General features: G+C 44.6%; 1 protein-coding gene across 1 annotated transcript; it reads left to right on the top strand.

Annotated features, from left to right (window-relative positions):
- Positions 1–9,325: 9,325 nt before the first annotated feature.
- LOC142127181 (speriolin-like protein) lies at positions 9,326–19,196 on the top strand. Its single transcript, XM_075194314.1, has 4 exons — positions 9,326–9,619; positions 17,988–18,023; positions 18,480–18,622; positions 18,779–19,196. The coding sequence occupies exons 1-4, from the start codon at positions 9,403–9,405 to the stop codon at positions 19,118–19,120; spliced, it is 738 nt and encodes a 245-aa protein (XP_075050415.1). The 5' UTR covers positions 9,326–9,402; the 3' UTR covers positions 19,121–19,196.
- Positions 19,197–19,434: the final 238 nt, after the last annotated feature.

Here is a 19,434-nt window from a genome sequence, read left to right as displayed (position 1 = left end):
GGTACATTGTTGGTCGAGGGCATGTAAAACCCCAGCTAGACAATGTGGAGGCAGTCAAAAATTGGACAAGACCAGAGAAAAAGTCACAGTTAAGAACCTTTTTAGGCTTAGTAGGTTACTAGAGGCGGTTTGTAAGCCACTTCGCCACTAGAACTGCTCCACTTACGTACATGTTAAAAAAAAGTTGTCCAGATAGATTAACCTGGTCTGACTCTGCAGAAACTGCCTGGGCTGATCTTCGGTTAGCTCTTTGTTCCTCTCCAGTTCTACAAGCACCAGATTTTACCCGGAGGTTCTTCCTCCAAACTGATGCTTCTGGTGTTGGCTTAGGTGCAGTCTTGTCACAGGAGAAGAATGGAGTAGAAAACCCTGTCCTGTATCTAAGTCGTAAGTTGCTTCCAAGGGAACAAAAATATGCCACTGTGGAAAAAGAATGTCTCGCCATAAAATGGGCTACAGAAGCTCTGCGCTATTATCTCCTAGGCAGAGAGTTCACCCTAATAACAGACCATGCACCATTAAGATGGATGCAGAACAACCGGGAAGTAAATGCCAAGGTAACCCGCTGGTTCTTGGCACTACAACCTTTCAAGTTCTCAGTAGAACATAGGCCTGCAATTCTACACAAAAATGCAGATGCGTTGTCACGAAAATATGCGCTCCTCGCCAAGTCCGCGTCCCCCTACTTGGAGACGCTATGGGGAGGGATATGTAACAAAAGGAGGCATTAAGCTGGCAATATGCAGAGAAAGCAGGGAAGTAGAGTAAAACATTGGCACAGTTATGTACCTAGGTGGAGATTAAACCAGGTAAAAACATATGTGTAGTTTAAAATTGATTTACTTACATGATTTAAAAGCTGCTTCCTCTCAGCAAACAGACAGGGTGGGTCTGATAGTCTAAACAGAGCCAGGGATGGGCGTTTCCTTTTAAAGAGAAGGTGAGTGTGTCACCTGTCCATCAAGCTAGGCCTGTGGGAGGAGTGTCAGGTATAAAACCCTGCTTGTTTCATTGTTCAGGGAGATCAACGCTGGGCTAGCTGGCTGATCTGGACAGAGAGCTGGACTATGTATAGTAAGCTTTGAGGGTCTCCATAATTGCTGTGCAAGTATACGGTGTCAAAACATTATTACCATCCTGACAATAAAGAACCATAAAAAGGAAGAAGTTGTACGTGTGTGCTTCTGCAGTAGCGGGCTCTTGCCACAAAATATATATATAAAAACATAAGCAAATCATGCAATAGAATATATATTCCTTGATTGTGGCAAATTCAAAAGCAGTAATTAATAAATCCTAACTCCTCAGCACCAATACTTTGCTGCTTACAATTAATTAGTAACCCTTATATATGCAAATACAGATGGCCACAGAAATTTCATTTATAATTCGTAAAAGTTCTGAAACAATTACTTGTTCAAAGAATCAAGACAACAGAGTCCCTTAATACATTTTGTGGTTAGAATGTATTGTCCAAAAACAATTCCACATAGCAATCCAAAAATATTCCAAATGTCAGTAGGACTGTTCAGTCAGTATTTAATAACTGTTCACAACTGGTATTTAGGATGAAAAAAATCCCATTGAAAAATATGACATAGTCCATCAAATTTAGGCAACAGTTCGAAGCCAAGAAAAATTCCACTGTAAGCAGATATAATAAATGTCATACCTTAATTCAGATGGAGCACTCCAAACTTTGTACAGTCCACATAGGCATTGGGAAGGCCAAAAAAATCCACTTTGCTGGTGATATATGAGGAGCTGAGTATTTCAGTCAGTTGCCACTGATGTCACCTGACGTGTTTCTCGACTATAAAAATGGGGCGGTGTTATCAGAGGTAAATTCAGAGGCAATACAGAAGCCCTTAAATACCATTCAGTGTGTTGTATAAACCAATCATCTCCCATTTCTTTTAAACTTAATAAGACCTTCTCATTCAATAATAACTGTAACCACCACCTATACCTCTTTATATGATGGTACAAGATACACAATAATTTATCTACTTTGCTTATCAATTGCAAATATAAAAAGATAAGATTCTTCTATACAGATGTAACTGATCCAAACATAAACAAAAGACATGTGATCCAGCTCTTATCACATGATGTTTCAGTCCCTCTGGCATATCCTTAACTGAGTCTTTTGTTATCATCTTCATGATCGCATCTACATTCTCACACTTTGAAAGCCGATTATTTGGACACACCCACAAAGGTGTCTGAGTCACATGATTTAAATAACCAATCAAATGGTCAGAATATTGTAGCTGGCATTAATCTAGTATGGAAAACATTTTAGAAGATTCAGAAGATTCAGTATATAATACATAAGAATTCATAAACACATAAATAAACAAATAAAAAAATACAGTTAATTCCTCAAATTAATGTGTGACAGACTAATTAAATAACTATCAGCATTGAGCTTAGTTATAAAGAGTAGGACCGATAGATAGCATTATTATTATTATTATTATTATCCTTTATTTGTTAGGCACCACAAGAGTTCCGCAGCGCTGTACAATGCACAAACAGTAGACAGTACAGGGTAAAACATTACTGAACGGTAAACAAAAAATACTAACACTTCAGGAGCTCAAAGCAGGCTAATGCAGTAAAGACGGAGCAGAAGAGCAGGTAAGGACACAAGAGGGAAGAGGGCCCTGCTCAATGAGCTTACATCCTAAGGGAGGGTGAACAAAACTCAGGTACAAAGGGAGTGAGTTGACGTATAAGGGAAAGAGGAGGGGGCGGGAGGAGGTAGGGGAGGAGGGGTTAGGTGGAAGGTTGGTAGGCTTTGAGGAACAGGTGGGTTTTTAGTGCTCGTTTCAAGGAGCTAAGAGTGGGAGAGAGACGGATGGAGCGAGGAAGGTCATTTCAGTGAAGGGGCGCAGCACGGGACGGGGCATTATGAAAAAATGAAAATGAAAAATTGAAAAAATACAGTTAATTCCTCAAAGCATGAACTGACTAAATTGTCAGTCGCCTAAACTCCTAACCAATAAATCTAAATAAACCAACAAAGTTCTAAAATATGTTAACTCCATTTGAATACACAGACCTCCAATCTATTATAAGATATAAAAAAATATACTAATAATAATGTTAATATTAAATTAAATAAATATAAATAAATAATAATTAGGGATGAGCGCGCTCGGATTTCTGAAATCCGAGCCCACCCGAACCTTGCCAATCCGAGTCGGATCCGAGACAGATCCGGGTATTGGCGCCAAATTCAAATCTGAAACTGAGGCTCTGACTCATAATCCCGTTGTCGGATCTCGCGATACTCGGATCCTATAAATTCCCCGCTAGTCGCCGCCATCTTCACTCGGGCATTGATCAGGGTAGAGGGAGGGTGTGTTAGGTGGTCCTCTGTCCTGGTAGATCTCGTGCTGTGCTGTGCTGTGCTGTGCTGTGCTGTTTAGGCTTCAGCTGGCGTACATTAACACAACAAGGACTTGTTAGATTGCGGCCAGAGCAGTCATCATGTTGTATGGTGACTGCTCGCAAAAACGATAAGGAGTGCAAAGCAGCAGATATCCATGATGTCTGCTGGGATGCACCTTTAATAAATTTGAGTAGGAGACATCGTGGACTAATTTACACGGTAAGTGCACGATAGACTATCATCTTTCCTACCTTTCTTCCTCCCTGCTTCTATTAGCTGGTGATATATCACCTAATCCAGGTCCCCCTCACTTCTCCCACACACATATATCTGAACGCTACAGCAATCCGGCAAACCACAAACGCATCACCTGTCTCCCTTATCTTCCAAAGTCCTTTGAATGTGCCCTTTGGAATGCACAGTTTGTAACAATCTTACCTCCGTACACTATTGCTTCCTCTCCAACAACCTCAACCTTCTAGCAATAACAGAAACATGACTCACGCAATCAGACACTGCCTCACCTACAGCCAGAGCTGGATTAAGGCTCTGGGGGGCCCAGGGCACTTTAGACAGGGGGGCCCCTATGATGGAACATGGTTATCATTTTATACAAATGCACAGGCAATACAGTGTGCACTACTGTTAATTGCACACAGCTCTGCCTTCACCAGCAGTACAGTGTGAAGCGGGACATACCTCCTAACTGTCCTTGTAGTCGGACCCAATCCTGACTACACGAGACAGTCACCCAAATTCAGGACTGCCCAACCAGATTCAGGACAGTTAGCAGACTGTCCTGCTCTCTTACCTGTTCTTATCACTGACCCCACCTGTGGCTGCTGGTGTCTTTAGCTCAGTTGCTGCTTGTCTGGATTCTGGAATGTTGGAGGCCCTATATGGAAAAAAAATGGGTACATGAAATTTTAGAAAATTCCAACCAGCCCCAGCATTATTACCACAATAGTATTCCTATTTAATATATAAACAAATTTCCCTCCCTCCAAACAGCCTCAGCAATAAATTAAATGGCGTTTAAAAAATATAACCATTTTCCACATCCACGGCATTAAATTATTCATATCCACATTTAATAAAAAGACCTACTTTTCCCCAAAACAGACCCACATTCACTTTTGAACTTCCAAACCACCCTAGCATTAACTTTTAAGGTCCAATCACCCCATCTTAAATTAATAGACCCCACTATTAAATTAAATTGCCCCACCATCACCCCACGATAAAATAGCACCCATTAAATAATTATCATCCACCTGCAATCCAAGATTAAATTAATAACCTACCTCCCACAATATATTAAGAACCCCCCTTCCCTCATACATTTTATTAACATACTACCCCCTCTCCCTCACACATTTTATTAACATACTACCCTCCCTCACACATTTTATTAACATACTACCCCTTCTCCCTCACACATTTTATTTACATACTACCCCCCCTCACACACACATTATATTTACATACTACACCCACAAACTTTGTTCTATTCATTCACTGTATGGCCTTGTTCTCTTCACACATGGGACGGCACCTGTCATGTGGTGCACGTCCCATGTGACACCAATAGCAGCCACACATAGGGTAAGGGGGGGAACGGATCGTAAGGATCCGCGGCCAATGATAGAATTAATAGAGACTTGGGCCAGTGCAGGGACCTGCCCAAAATAGTCTCTTTTTTTCTGTCCGGCCCAGCGGGCATATGCCCCCCAGCTCTCTGTCCCAGCAGCTCCCTGAAATTAGCATTGATACTGCACATTAAAAAAAAGAAGCACTGATAAAATTACATCAGTTTTGACATATATATATATATATATATATATATATATATATATATATATATATATATCAAAATTGGTGTCATGTTATCAAGGTTTCTTTTTTTTTAATGTGCGGTATCATTGCTATATATGCGAGTGTGTGTGTGTGTATGTATGTGTGTATATATATATATATTCTCTAATAATGATTAGATGATTAATGATTATGACCCAGACCCACTCCTGTCACCCACAGACACCCAGTCACACTCAGACCCACTCCTATTACCTACAAACAGTCAGACCCACTCCTGTCACCCACAGACACTCAGACCCTCCCCTGTCACCCACAGAGACTCAGACCCTCCCCTGTCACCCACAGACCCTCTCCTGTCACCCACAGACACTCAGACATTCTCCTGTCACCCACAGACACTTAAACCCTCTCCTGTCACCCACAGACACTCAGACCCTCTCCTGTCACCCACAGACACTCAGACCCTCTCCTGTCACCCACAGACACTCAGACCCTCTCCTGTCACCCACAGACACTCAGACCCTCTCCTGTCACCCAGACCCTCTCCTGTCACCCACAGACCCTCTCCTGTCACCCACAGACACTCAGACCCTCTCCTGTCACCTACAGACACTCAGACCCTCCCCTGTCACCCACAGACACTCAGACCCTCCCCTGTCACCCACAGACACTCAAACCCTCTCCTGTCACCCACAGACACTCAGACCCTCTCCTGTCACCCACAGACCCTCTTCTGTCACCCACAGACACTCAGACATTCTCCTGTCACCCACAGACACTCAAACCCTCTCCTGTCACCCACAGACACTCAGACCCTCTCCTGTCACCCACAGACACTCAGACCCTCTCCTGTCACCCAGACACTCAGACCCTCTCCTGTCACCCACAGACACACAGACCCTCTCCTGTCACCCACAGACCCCCCATGTTCAGTCACCTTTGGTCAGGCCTCTGGCTGGCAGGTTAAGCTGGCCACTCCTCATGCCGCCTTGATCAGCCCCTGGGGCACCGCCGGCTCTCTGATCTATGAAGCTGTCCCGGGATTAGGAGCTGCTGCTGCTGCACATGCGCAGCAGCTCCATTTCGGCCTCTTAGAATGTACAGCAGCCGCAGTGCTGCTTGTACATCAGGCCAGCTGACACATTTTGTGAGGGGGAAGAGGGGGGGGGGTGCGCCTACGTCAGGGGGGCCCCACAGCCGCGCGCACAAGCAGAAGAATCGGATCACCAACTGACAGGTGATCCGATCAGCGTGCGGCCGGCGACGGCGGGAGGCCCTCAGAGAGAGGGGGGCCCGGGGCACATGCCCCCTGTGCCCCCCCTTAATCCGGCCCTGCCTACAGCCCTATCACATGGTGGTCTCCATTTCACCCACACCCCCAGATCTGGGGGCAGACAGGGAGGTGGGGTTGGACTACTTCTCTCCCCACAGTGCACGTTCACAGTTCTACCAAATGTCCCACTACTCACATTCACATCTTTTGAAGTACATGCTGTTAGGATTTTTAACCCGTTCTCTATGCGTGTTGCTGTAATCTATCGCCCCCCCTGGACCACACAAACACTTTCATGAACACTTCTCTGCATGGCTCCCTCTTATCCTCTGACATCCCCACCATCATAATGGTTGAGTTCAACATCCTTGGACAGACAGCATTATAGAACATACAAATTAAAACATGAGAATAAAAAAAAAATACACAGAGATGATACCTCGTAAAACGTAAGCGTAAAATAAAAATAAGCAAACATGATATCGGTAAAGGTAAAACATAAGCAAAAAGGAAAATATTACAGAGAGATGATACAAAATTAGCTTAAGCATAAAAAGAGCATGACATAAGCCCAATAAAAGGTAGAAAAAGTCGATGTGACATGAGACAGAATCGAGGGCTCTGCTTGTGAGAACTTAGAGTCTAGAGGGAGGCGGAAGCTGAGAGTACGTAAGTAGGTCTCAGGTGAGGGGGGCATATGCTTAGATGAATACATGGGTTTTCAGGGAGTGCTTATAAGATTGGAGATTGGGGGATAGCGCAGGCCTGAGGCAGAACGAAGGGCAAGGGCAGGATTGTATCTCGTTACTAGGTCAGAAAGGTATGGAGGAGAAGCATCCATGAGGGCTTTGACGATGAGATTCTGAAGTGCTTTGGAGTGGATTCTAGAAAAAATGGGCAGCCTTTGTGAATGGTGCAATGGGAAAGGAAGAGAAATTTAGCTACAGCATTTAGAATGGATGAAACGGGCAGGCCAGTTAGTAGGAGATTGCAGTAGTCAATACGGGAAATGATTAGTAATGTCTTGAGTGAGAAAGGAGTGTATGCAAGCAATGTTACGAAGGTTGAGATGACAGGATTGCATGAAGGGCCGAATAAGGGGAGTGAAGCTGAGAGTCGAAGATGACTTCAAGGCAGGGTGTCTGGGAAACAGGAAAGATAGTCAAGTTGTCCACCGTGTGAAAGATGGAAGGAGTGGAGGAGACGCTGGGAACGGAAAGATGAGTTCTGGTTTAGACATGTTGGGGTAGATTCAATTTTCCATGTTGTCAATACCGTTAGTATGGTAATTTTAACGCAGATTTTTGCTCGCGCCTCAGGGAGCTGCGAGCAAAAATCAACATTGCAATTACCGTACTAACAGCAATAAAGTGCATCAATTACCATAGTAACTGTAATGAATTGAATCTCCCCCTTTGAGTTTGAGATAGCAGTGGGACATCCAGGAGGTGATTGCAGAGAGGGAGAGAGATCAAGGGATGTAAAGTATATTTGAGTATCAACTGCGTAAAGCAGTTAGTTGAGACCGAAGAAGCGAATGAGTTCGCCGACAGAATTGGTATAGAGAAAAGAATAGAGACTCGAGGAACCCTAACAGAGAGAGGAAGTGGAGGAGAGGTAGGATATAATCCAGGAGAGAACAGTGCTGCAGAGGCCAAGGGTGTCAAAGGCAGTAGAGACAAAACAATTTATGAGAAGGGAGAACTATCCTTTTGATTTAGCCACTAGGAAATCGTTGGCCACTTTAGTGCAGGCAGTTACGGTGGGAACATTGCCGTCTCCATAATGGACAATGGCTCATGAAAAAAAAAATCTGTCTATTGTGCTTAAATGTAGAGAAGGAAGAAAAAACATTTTAAAAAAGATATTTTTATTTGAACAACCTATCCATACTACCTCATCTACTTCTTGCAATTAAGGGTTCCATGAATGTGCGCTTTGGTTTAGTCATAACCTGACCAATACACTCACACCCCTATTTCTTAATCCTGTTTCTTTTATTCCTCAGATTTACTTTGTGCTCGCTTGAGACTGATAGGGACTCTGTTTATCCTGTCCTTGTATTGATTATTGTATTTTTAAAAGATTAAAATGAAATAGAAACATTGAATTTTAATTAATTAAATATAATAAAAACTGCTGCAAAGGTAAATAATAGTTAATTTCACACACCATAGCAAGCATTATTGTTATAGTTTATTTAAAAGCGTTGGCATAGTATGCATCACTGTACACTGATGGGATCATGACATAAATTACATTATTAGTACCATGAAACAGAAAGTAAAGATGGCCCAGCCCAAAATGAGTTTATAATCTAAATAAGTGTTAGTGTTTGGATACTTAGTGTGTCATCTCACAATAACATCCTAGTAGGGCCATAACTAGAAAGGTTAGCGTCCGGGACAAGAAAGAAAACTGACGCTCCCCTAACCGTCAACTGTAACCATATTAACCTAAAACAGAGGTTTGCTGTTTATAAATGAGGAAGCCTAAGTATAGTTGATTTGAATAAATACCCCTTGGATAATACATTTTATTTTGTTTAGAAAGGATTTGTGGCTATATTAATTAACACTTATGGTTCTTGCTTAGTGTTAACTACTTGTACTCATTTTCCCATTATCATTTTGACACTATGACAAACATTTAGTTCAGAGGCATTCAGATATTCTTCATCATCATCATCATCATCCTTACTGCTTCCTGTGTCCTTTACCATGAGCCTCTAGCTCTCTGACACATCGACATGTCACAATCAGTAGATGAGATCATAGAAGGCTAGCAGATAGGTCACTGAGGCTTACCAGAGCCAGGATCAGTTGGAGGTTAGAAAGCAAAGGTGTAGCAGAAGATTTCCTTAGCTCTGCAGGTTATTTGACAGGTAGAAAAATAAGTGATTAAGGTGTAAATGGAGTTTCCTGGATACCGCTCCAGGAATATACTTCGGAGTCATGAAGTGGAGCCTCTGAAGACAGAGAATGTCCGTCTACTCACTGAGAATGCTGAGCTGAGAAAGATGGTCGGATTGATGCAGGAAAACCTGGAGCTGAGATGCACTCTCAGGGACCACGAGACCCATGTGCGCAGTCTTTCGCCTCCAGGAAAAGCCTGCAAGGACGTTACATGTAAGAATTAAATATATGCTTGGGATAATTAAGTAGAGCAAGTAGCATTTGAGGGTGGGGAAATAATGTTCGGCATAAATTTTGGCATGATGTCTATGTATAAACCAGACGCAAATAATTGGCTGATATATTACTAACCAGTCAAAAGTTCTTTACCATATCTGTATCTATTAAGGTGATCTCCACTAACAGGGAGGTGGCACAAAAAACTGCCCATTGTATTAATTAAACCTGGGAGGTGGGATGGCTGTAGGTAGTGTTACATTGTCACTCACCGGACTGTGAGTGCTTCTTCCCGGACATTTAGGAACCGTGGCCGTCCTCCATCCTGAGGGACTGCGCATGCGCAGCCCTTTCTATACCTCCAGTGTATGTTCCTTTAACTTAATTGGCAGATCAGGCAACCTCCCTATATTAAGCACCTGTGGTCATCACCACATTGCCTGATCTTGGAGTCTCATTCCCCATGAGTCTCTGAAGGTGTTCCTGTGTTTCCTCGTTTATTCAGCCCAGCTGATTCCTGTGGTTTCCAAACCACTTCTACCTCTGTGGTTTCCAAACCACTTCTACTACTGTGGTTCCCATACCACTTCTACCATCTACTGTATCATCGTGACTGTGAGCTGATTCCTATCCGCTGCCTCCGTGCACTACAGTCTTCTAACCACTTCAACTCTACCTTGTATCATTGGGACTGTTAGCTGATGCTATCCGCTGCCTCCGTGCACTACAGTCTTTCATTCACATCCACTCACCTGTTCATGATTGTGACTGCCAGCTGATTCCTATCCGCTGCCTCCGTGCACTACAGGCTTCAACCTGCAACTCGTCTGTGTTTCATCATCGTGACTGTTTGGCTGATTTCTATCCGCTGCCTCCGTGCACTACAGTCTTCAACCTGCAACTCGTCTGTGTTTCATCATCGTGACTGCTAGCTGATTCCTATCCGCTGCCTCCGTGCACTACAGTCTTCAACCTGCAACCCGTCTGTGTTTCATCGTGACTGTTTAGCTGATTCCTATCCGCCGCCTCTGTGCGCTTCAGTCTTCAGCCCTTGTCAACTCTCCCGTGTTTCCTTGAGTCTGCTGCCACTATTGCTACCCGCTACTCTCCGTGATCATCTGTTCCAGTTCAACTCTGCTCTGGTGTCCCATCGTTACTGCACCTGCTGGTTGCTATTGGCTACCTCCGTGTTCCCGCAGAGACCCGCTGCTGTTACTTCTCAGCGCTACGCATCCATCTACTGCTGATCCGCTCTCCACGCCTTCCTGGGTTCCCTGCTGGTCTACCTACCTGTGCGCTGCACCTGCTAGACCACCGCTTCACCCATCCAGGGACTTTGCATCCTGCCGGCCTCCTGCCGTTCAGGTATCTCTGCACTTCTGTCTGACTGCCTTCTCCTGAACCACGGTATGCATACTTCCCATTGACTGTGCTGTGTATTGCATACCTTGCTGGACTGTGTTGGTTCTCCTCTGGAGTGTACTATCCGCTGAGTCTATTGCCATCATTGACTGTGTTATCTCATGCTGGATTACTTCAAGAGACTTTCTATATTGGCAGTGTTGTTCAGTCATTTATACATTTATATTGTGCATATTACTGTGGATCAAAGTCAAGGTGCCCGTGTATATATTGTGTTGCAGTCTCTCCCCGTGCACCTCCTCACATATATATTCAGTGGTACAACTTGCTAGTGGCAGACCACTGACCCCTGTTTCCAGTTTCACCTGCTCCAGTATCCTCTCACATAGCAGTGGTACAACTTGCTAACGCAGACCACTGACTCCCCGGATACCTCCACTTGGATTCCATTCCTTCACTCAGACAGCGGTACAACTTGCTATCCGCAGACCGCTGACTCTCATCACCTCCTCGTTTCTGTTGGACATTCCTCCTCACTATAGCAGTGGTACAACTTGCTACCGCAGACCACTGACTACCTTCACGTGTCCTTTGTCCATACAGTTCCTCGTGTATTACTACCTCCATATTGCCAGTGCTGCTAGTCATAGACTTTCCTGAGCATCTCATCATCTGCTATTTCCTGTTCCGTGATCACCCTGCTACCAGAGTACCATATTACCACCTATACTGCTCTGGTAAGCCTATCACCTGGTGATCCCTGGGTAAAGACTCCTAGTGCCCGTGACAGTAAGATCAGGCCATGACAGACCCAGATACGGAACCTACCGCTAAAGAGATGCTGCAGCATCTGGTCAGCCGTGTGGAGCAACAGGATGCTCGCCAACAGCTGTTACTTCAATGTTACCAATCATTAACCTCCCAAGGAACATCTGGACAGACTGTTACAGCTAATATTGAAGCTCCTGTGCTTTCCTCCGTTTCCCCAGTGCCATCCCAGGTGTCTACAGCTCCTACGCTTCACCTGCCTACTCCGTCAAAATATGACGGGGACCCCAAAACTTGTAGAGGTTTCCTTAACCAATGTTCAGTCCATTTTGAACTCCAACCTCAAAATTTTTCTACCCATCGTTCCAGAGTGGCCTATCTTATCTCATTGTTTTCGGGACAAGCCCTGGCTTGGGCCTCCCCCCTGTGGGAAAGAAACGATCCAATTCTACAAGATAGTGCCAAATTCATTTCCACGTTCCGAAGTGTGTTCGATGAACCAGGTCGTGTGACCTCCGCTGCTTCCAGCATTCTTCGTTTGCGACAAGGCTCCCATACAGTAGGACAGTATGTCATTCAATTTAGGATCTTAGCCTCTGAACTTCAGTGGAACACTGAAGCATTAGTTGCCGCCTTCTGGCAGGGGCTCTCCGATAAAATTAAAGATGCACTGACTACCCAAGAGCTTCCTTCGTCACTAGAAGATTTGATCTCTCTTTGCCATCGTGTAGATATGAGATTTCGTGAAAGAGAGTCTGAGAAAACAACAGCTGTCAAAGCACCTCTTCGTTTAAACCCTCAATTTCGTCCAGCTCCATCCTCTGTGATTCCCATGGAGATAGGACGTTCCAAATTATCTTCAGAGGAAAGGAAACGAAGAGTAAAGAATAGACTCTGTATCTATTGTGCTGATTCCACGCATATGCTCAGCTCTTGCCCTAAGAGATCGGGAAATGCCAGGCCCTAACTAGTTCTGGAGAGGTGAAGTTAGGGTCCCTGGAGTCCTCTCCATTGTCTATGAAATCTAAAGTCTGCGCTTTTGATGTTACGATTTCCTTTGCTACCAAATCCTTTGAGTCACAGGCATTGATTGATTCCGGAGCAGCAGGAAATTTCATTTCTAAATCACTAGTGAATCAATGGTCCCTACCAGTGATCACTTTAAAAACACCCATTACTGTGACGGCTATAGATGGATCACGCCTCATCAATGGTCTCATCACCCAGAGTACGTCTCCAGTAACCCTTCAGATTGGTGTACTACACCATGAAGAAATTTCGTTTTTAATTCTTCCAGTTACGACAAGTCCGATTGTCTTAGGCCTTCCATGGCTTCAGTGTCACTCTCCCCAGATTGACTGGCGCACCCCTCAAGTTACGTCTTGGGGGTCTGAATGTCACCATCGTTGTCTCTCTCAAGTTATTCCTCTTAAAGTACAGCGATCTTCCATCTCATCTTCCTCCCCGGGACTCCCTCCTCAGTATGCTTCATTTGCCGATGTGTTTGATAAAGCTCAGTCGGAACGTCTTCCTCCTCATCGTTCTTGGGATTGTCCGATCGACCTTCTACCTGGCAAGACTCCTCCCAGGGGTCGGGTCTATCCTCTCTCGTTACCTGAAACTCAAGCCACATCTGAGTACATACAGGAGAATCTCCAGCGTGGGTTCATTCGACCTTCCACCTCTCCCGCTGGAGCTGGGTTCTTCTTCGTCAAAAAAAAGGATGGATCATTACGCCCTTGTATAGATTTTCGTGGACTCAACGCCATTACTATCAAGAATCGGTATCCCATTCCGCTGATCACTGAGCTATTTGATCGCATCAAGGGAGCTCGGATATTTACTAAGTTGGATCTTCGTGGTGCTTACAATTTAATTAGAATCCGTTCCGGTGACGAATGGAAGACCGCGTTTAACACCAGAGATGGGCATTACGAATATTTAGTAATGCCCTTCGGGCTGTGTAAAGCCCCCGCTGTTTTCCAGGGTTTCATCAATGAGATCTTTCGGGACTTATTATATGTATGTGTCGTTGTCTACCTAGACGACATATTGATCTTCTCACAGGACCTGCCTTCTCATCACCAACATGTGGCAGATGTCCTCTCCAGACTACGGAAAAACTCGTTGTTCTGTAAATTGGAAAAATGTTCATTCGAGTTACCCCAGATTCCATTCTTGGGGTATATAGTTTCCGGAGTTGGCCTGAAGATGGATCCAGACAAAGTAAATGCTGTACTACATTGGCCTCAGCCAACTACTCTTCGTGCCATCCAGCGTTTTTTAGGTTTTGCCAATTACTATAGACGCTTCATTCAAGACTTTTCATCCATTGCATCTCCCATTGTGGCCCTAACTCGGAAAGGGGCTAATACTAAGCAATGGTCATCTGAGGCTCTCCAAGCCTTTCAAATCCTCAAAGAGGCCTTCTCGTCTGCTCCCATTCTGCGACAGCCTGATGTGACACTCCCCTTCTTCCTAGAAGTAGATGCCTCTAATGTGGGCTTAGGAGCTATTCTCTCCCAACGCTCGGAGCAACAAAAATTACATCCTTGTGCCTTCTACTCTCGGGGTCTTCTGCCCGCAGAGAAAAATTATACTATCGGGGACAAGGAGTTGCTGGCCATCAAAGCTGCATTAGAGGAATGGAGATACTTGTTGGAAGGAGCTCGCCATCCGGTGACGATCTTCACGGATCATAAGAACTTGTCATATTTGCAATCTGCTCAATGCTTGAACCCTCGTCAAGCAAGATGGTCTCTTTTCTTTTCCCGTTTTGAATTAATTATAACCTTCAAACCAGCCGCTAAGAACAAGAAAGCTGACGCTCTATCTCGAGCTTTTGTGACGTCCTCTGATGTAGAAGAGGTTCCCAACCATGCTATTCTAGACCCCAAATGTATTTCTCTGGCTGCTTCATCCACCAAAATGCTACCATTTGGGAAGACCCTTGTGCCTCCTACTCTGAGGAGGAAAATCCTTTCGTGGTTCCATGCCTCTCGTTTTTCTGGACACGCCGGTGAACACAAGACCTTTGAGATTCTCTCTCGTAGTTACTGGTGGCCTTCAATGAGGAGAGACGTCAAAGAGTTTATTGCTTCCTGTGATTTATGTTCTCAGTTCAAATCCTCCCGCAGAACTCCAGCAGGGTTGCTGCGACCACTACCCATTCCGTCCAAGCCTTGGACCCATATTAGTATGGATTTCGTTACTGATTTGCCACCAAGTAAGAATCACAATACTATTTGGGTAGTGGTAGACAGATTTTCGAAGATGGCCCATTTCGTCCCTCTGTCCGGTTTACCTTCCTCGTCTACTCTGGCTGAACATTTCATTAAAGAAATCTTCCGCATCCATGGATGTCCGTCTGAGATTGTGTCGGATAGAGGAGTACAATTCGTTTCCAGATTCTGGCGGGCCCTTTGTAAAACCTTGGGCATACGATTAGCACTCTCATCGTCTTACCATCCGCAATCTAACGGACAAACGGAACGAGTCAATCAAGATCTTGAGACTTTTATTAGGATGTTCTCTTCAGCCAACCAAGACAACTGGGTAGAATTGCTCCCTTGGGCTGAATTCGCCCATAACAACATGTACCATGAGTCATCATCCAAAACTCCATTCTTTGTGGTCTACGGTCACCATCCGTCTTTTCCGGAATTTCCTGCCCTCCCGCCCACCCAAGTTCCTGCTGTGGAGACTGCTTGTCAAACCTTCAAAAATATCTGGTCTCAGGTCAAAACCTGTTTAAAGAAGACATCTAATAAATATAAGTCTTTCGCAGATAAGAAGAGGCGGGCTATTCCACCACTAAAAATTGGAGATCGTGTCTGGTTATCTACCAAAAATATTCGTTTGAAGGTTCCATCTATGAAATTCGCCCCTCGTTTTATTGGTCCATATAGGATCATTCAAGTAATCAATCCAGTATGTGTTAAACTTCTTCTTCCTAAGAATCTTCGGATTTCCAATGCCTTCCATGTGTCCTTGCTCAAACCTCTCATCATCAACCGTTTCTCGACTCCTCCCTCAGCACCGCAGCCAGTTCAAGTTCATCAGGAGGAGGATTTCGAGATTACTGAGGTATTGGATGCAAAAATTTCGCGAGGAGTCCTCCGTTTCCTCGTTCATTGGAAGGGCTTTGGTCCTGAAGAGCGTTCATGGATCAAAGCTGAAGATCTTAATGCTCCTGCCCTTCTGAAGAAGTTTTATTCCAAAAATCCGGACAAGCCCGGTTCCAGGCGTTCTGTGCCCACCTTTAAAAGGGGGGGTACTGTCACTCACCGGACTGTGAGTGCTTCTTCCCGGACATTTAGGAACCGTGGCCGTCCTCCATCCTGAGGGACTGCGCATGCGCAGCCCTTTCTATACCTCCAGTGTATGTTCCTTTAACTTAATTGGCAGATCAGGCAACCTCCCTATATTAAGCACCTGTGGTCATCACCACATTGCCTGATCTTGGAGTCTCATTCCCCATGAGTCTCTGAAGGTGTTCCTGTGTTTCCTCGTTTATTCAGCCCAGCTGATTCCTGTGGTTTCCAAACCACTTCTACCTCTGTGGTTTCCAAACCACTTCTACTACTGTGGTTCCCATACCACTTCTACCATCTACTGTATCATCGTGACTGTGAGCTGATTCCTATCCGCTGCCTCCGTGCACTACAGTCTTCTAACCACTTCAACTCTACCTTGTATCATTGGGACTGTTAGCTGATGCTATCCGCTGCCTCCGTGCACTACAGTCTTTCATTCACATCCACTCACCTGTTCATGATTGTGACTGCCAGCTGATTCCTATCCGCTGCCTCCGTGCACTACAGGCTTCAACCTGCAACTCGTCTGTGTTTCATCATCGTGACTGTTTGGCTGATTTCTATCCGCTGCCTCCGTGCACTACAGTCTTCAACCTGCAACTCGTCTGTGTTTCATCATCGTGACTGCTAGCTGATTCCTATCCGCTGCCTCCGTGCACTACAGTCTTCAACCTGCAACCCGTCTGTGTTTCATCGTGACTGTTTAGCTGATTCCTATCCGCCGCCTCTGTGCGCTTCAGTCTTCAGCCCTTGTCAACTCTCCCGTGTTTCCTTGAGTCTGCTGCCACTATTGCTACCCGCTACTCTCCGTGATCATCTGTTCCAGTTCAACTCTGCTCTGGTGTCCCATCGTTACTGCACCTGCTGGTTGCTATTGGCTACCTCCGTGTTCCCGCAGAGACCCGCTGCTGTTACTTCTCAGCGCTACGCATCCATCTACTGCTGATCCGCTCTCCACGCCTTCCTGGGTTCCCTGCTGGTCTACCTACCTGTGCGCTGCACCTGCTAGACCACCGCTTCACCCATCCAGGGACTTTGCATCCTGCCGGCCTCCTGCCGTTCAGGTATCTCTGCACTTCTGTCTGACTGCCTTCTCCTGAACCACGGTATGCATACTTCCCATTGACTGTGCTGTGTATTGCATACCTTGCTGGACTGTGTTGGTTCTCCTCTGGAGTGTACTATCCGCTGAGTCTATTGCCATCATTGACTGTGTTATCTCATGCTGGATTACTTCAAGAGACTTTCTATATTGGCAGTGTTGTTCAGTCATTTATACATTTATATTGTGCATATTACTGTGGATCAAAGTCAAGGTGCCCGTGTATATATTGTGTTGCAGTCTCTCCCCGTGCACCTCCTCACATATATATTCAGTGGTACAACTTGCTAGTGGCAGACCACTGACCCCTGTTTCCAGTTTCACCTGCTCCAGTATCCTCTCACATAGCAGTGGTACAACTTGCTAACGCAGACCACTGACTCCCCGGATACCTCCACTTGGATTCCATTCCTTCACTCAGACAGCGGTACAACTTGCTATCCGCAGACCGCTGACTCTCATCACCTCCTCGTTTCTGTTGGACATTCCTCCTCACTATAGCAGTGGTACAACTTGCTACCGCAGACCACTGACTACCTTCACGTGTCCTTTGTCCATACAGTTCCTCGTGTATTACTACCTCCATATTGCCAGTGCTGCTAGTCATAGACTTTCCTGAGCATCTCATCATCTGCTATTTCCTGTTCCGTGATCACCCTGCTACCAGAGTACCATATTACCACCTATATTGCTCTGGTAAGCCTATCACCTGGTGATCCCTGGGTAAAGACTCCTAGTGCCCGTGACATACATACTGTACAGAATGGTGATTGTTCTAATTTACTACTTTTTCTTCTCCATATGTTAAATATTGAAGATAAGACAGAGGATGTTCCAGCACCCATTTGCCGTGGTAAGAGATCTCTTTCTAACTCCCTTTGTAATTGTTCACATATATTGGTAATCTATTGGTAACAAACAGTGATGTACTAGACCTAACAGGTAAAGGTCACATAGTACATCATTGCTTCTAAGTTGAATAAACAAGACATGACAGAGCTCAAAGTAGGACTTGTTACAGTAGACTTTTAATACAGCTCTTTAGATCTCATGTAAGAAAATTCGGATGCCAAGACTAGATTCAAGATAGCAAAATGCGTTCGCAAAAGTAACCTCTATGAGGTCATCAACTTCATCACTGATATATGCAACCACTTAATTAAAGTTAAAGGCCTATTCCACTCTCTTTAGTTTCACATATCGAGATCCTTTCATAGTGAGCTGAGACAGAACACCAAATACATAACACAATGAGCACTTACATCCTCAACTGTTGCCCAGTTCTAACATTTTTTTTTTTTTTACATAGATCCCAAACATCTCCAACACTGCCGACGCCTGGCTGGTGAAATTGCATTCCAGCTGGACCGCAGAATTCTCGCATACATCTTCCAGGATCAGAGTCGGCTTTATGGTTTCAGAGTGTCCAACGTAGAGGAGAAGATTTTGCAGGTAAAGCGAGGGTTCCATATATATATATATATATATATATATATATATATATATACTTACAATCTATTGTTAGATGCCCTATGTATATATGAGCACTCTAAACACCTCTGACAGTATTTGTATGCCCATTCTCACTCTCCCCTCCCTTCCCTATAGGTGACTACTTGCCCACTATCCAACAAGGCTGATGAGAAATTAAGATATGAGATGAACCGGCGCTATGCAGAAATCATGAGTAAGCTCAAGAAAATGAATTATAACCAACGTGTGCATCCCATCTTCTCGGAATACCTTGTCAACACATATGGAATCATGAAAGACCGCCCTGCATCTGGCAACGGTAGCAGCGGTGAATGTACCTGTTACTGTGATCCCAAGATGTTGCGCAAGATGGTGGCTGAGGCTATTCCTAATGACGCACTGAATGATGTCTACATCCTCCTGACCTGTCTTGTTACTATGGCCGAGGAGGACGGGAAGCCTATACTGAACTGGTAGAGGGGGGCTCTGTTGCCCCACCTCTCCAAATATCACCCCCTTCCAAAGAATGACATGAATTACCCCATAATACACAAATTGCAATCATTTCTATGTACTTGGTCAAGTTTCCAACGTAATTTACAGAAAAAATAAAGACCATTCTGATTATACAATATGTACCTGTGTTGTTCCACTTTCCTTAAGTACGGAGTGTTCATTATATATATTTTGTTTTCCCCTTAAATCTGCTAAGAGTTGTGTTGCTACCAACATGTTTATTTAGCAGCATAAATGAATACTTACATAAAATTATTACCTAGAACAGTACTTTG

This window comes from Mixophyes fleayi, unplaced genomic scaffold (assembly GCF_038048845.1).
Source record: "Mixophyes fleayi isolate aMixFle1 unplaced genomic scaffold, aMixFle1.hap1 Scaffold_29, whole genome shotgun sequence".
Taxonomy (NCBI): Eukaryota; Metazoa; Chordata; class Amphibia; order Anura; family Limnodynastidae; genus Mixophyes; species Mixophyes fleayi.
The sequence above is the reverse complement of the archived record's forward strand: the minus strand, read 5'-3'. Positions and strand labels throughout refer to the sequence as shown.

Coding starts and splice junctions, on each gene's coding strand:
- LOC142127181 (XM_075194314.1), top strand. CDS start 9,403: ATGGAGTTTCCTGGATACCGCTCCAGGAATATACTTCGGAGTCATGAA. Junction 9,620..17,987: donor AGCCTGCAAGGACGTTACAT/GTAAGAATTAAA, acceptor TAAATATTGAAG/ATAAGACAGAGGATGTTCCA. Junction 18,623..18,778: donor TAGAGGAGAAGATTTTGCAG/GTAAAGCGAGGG, acceptor CCTTCCCTATAG/GTGACTACTTGCCCACTATC.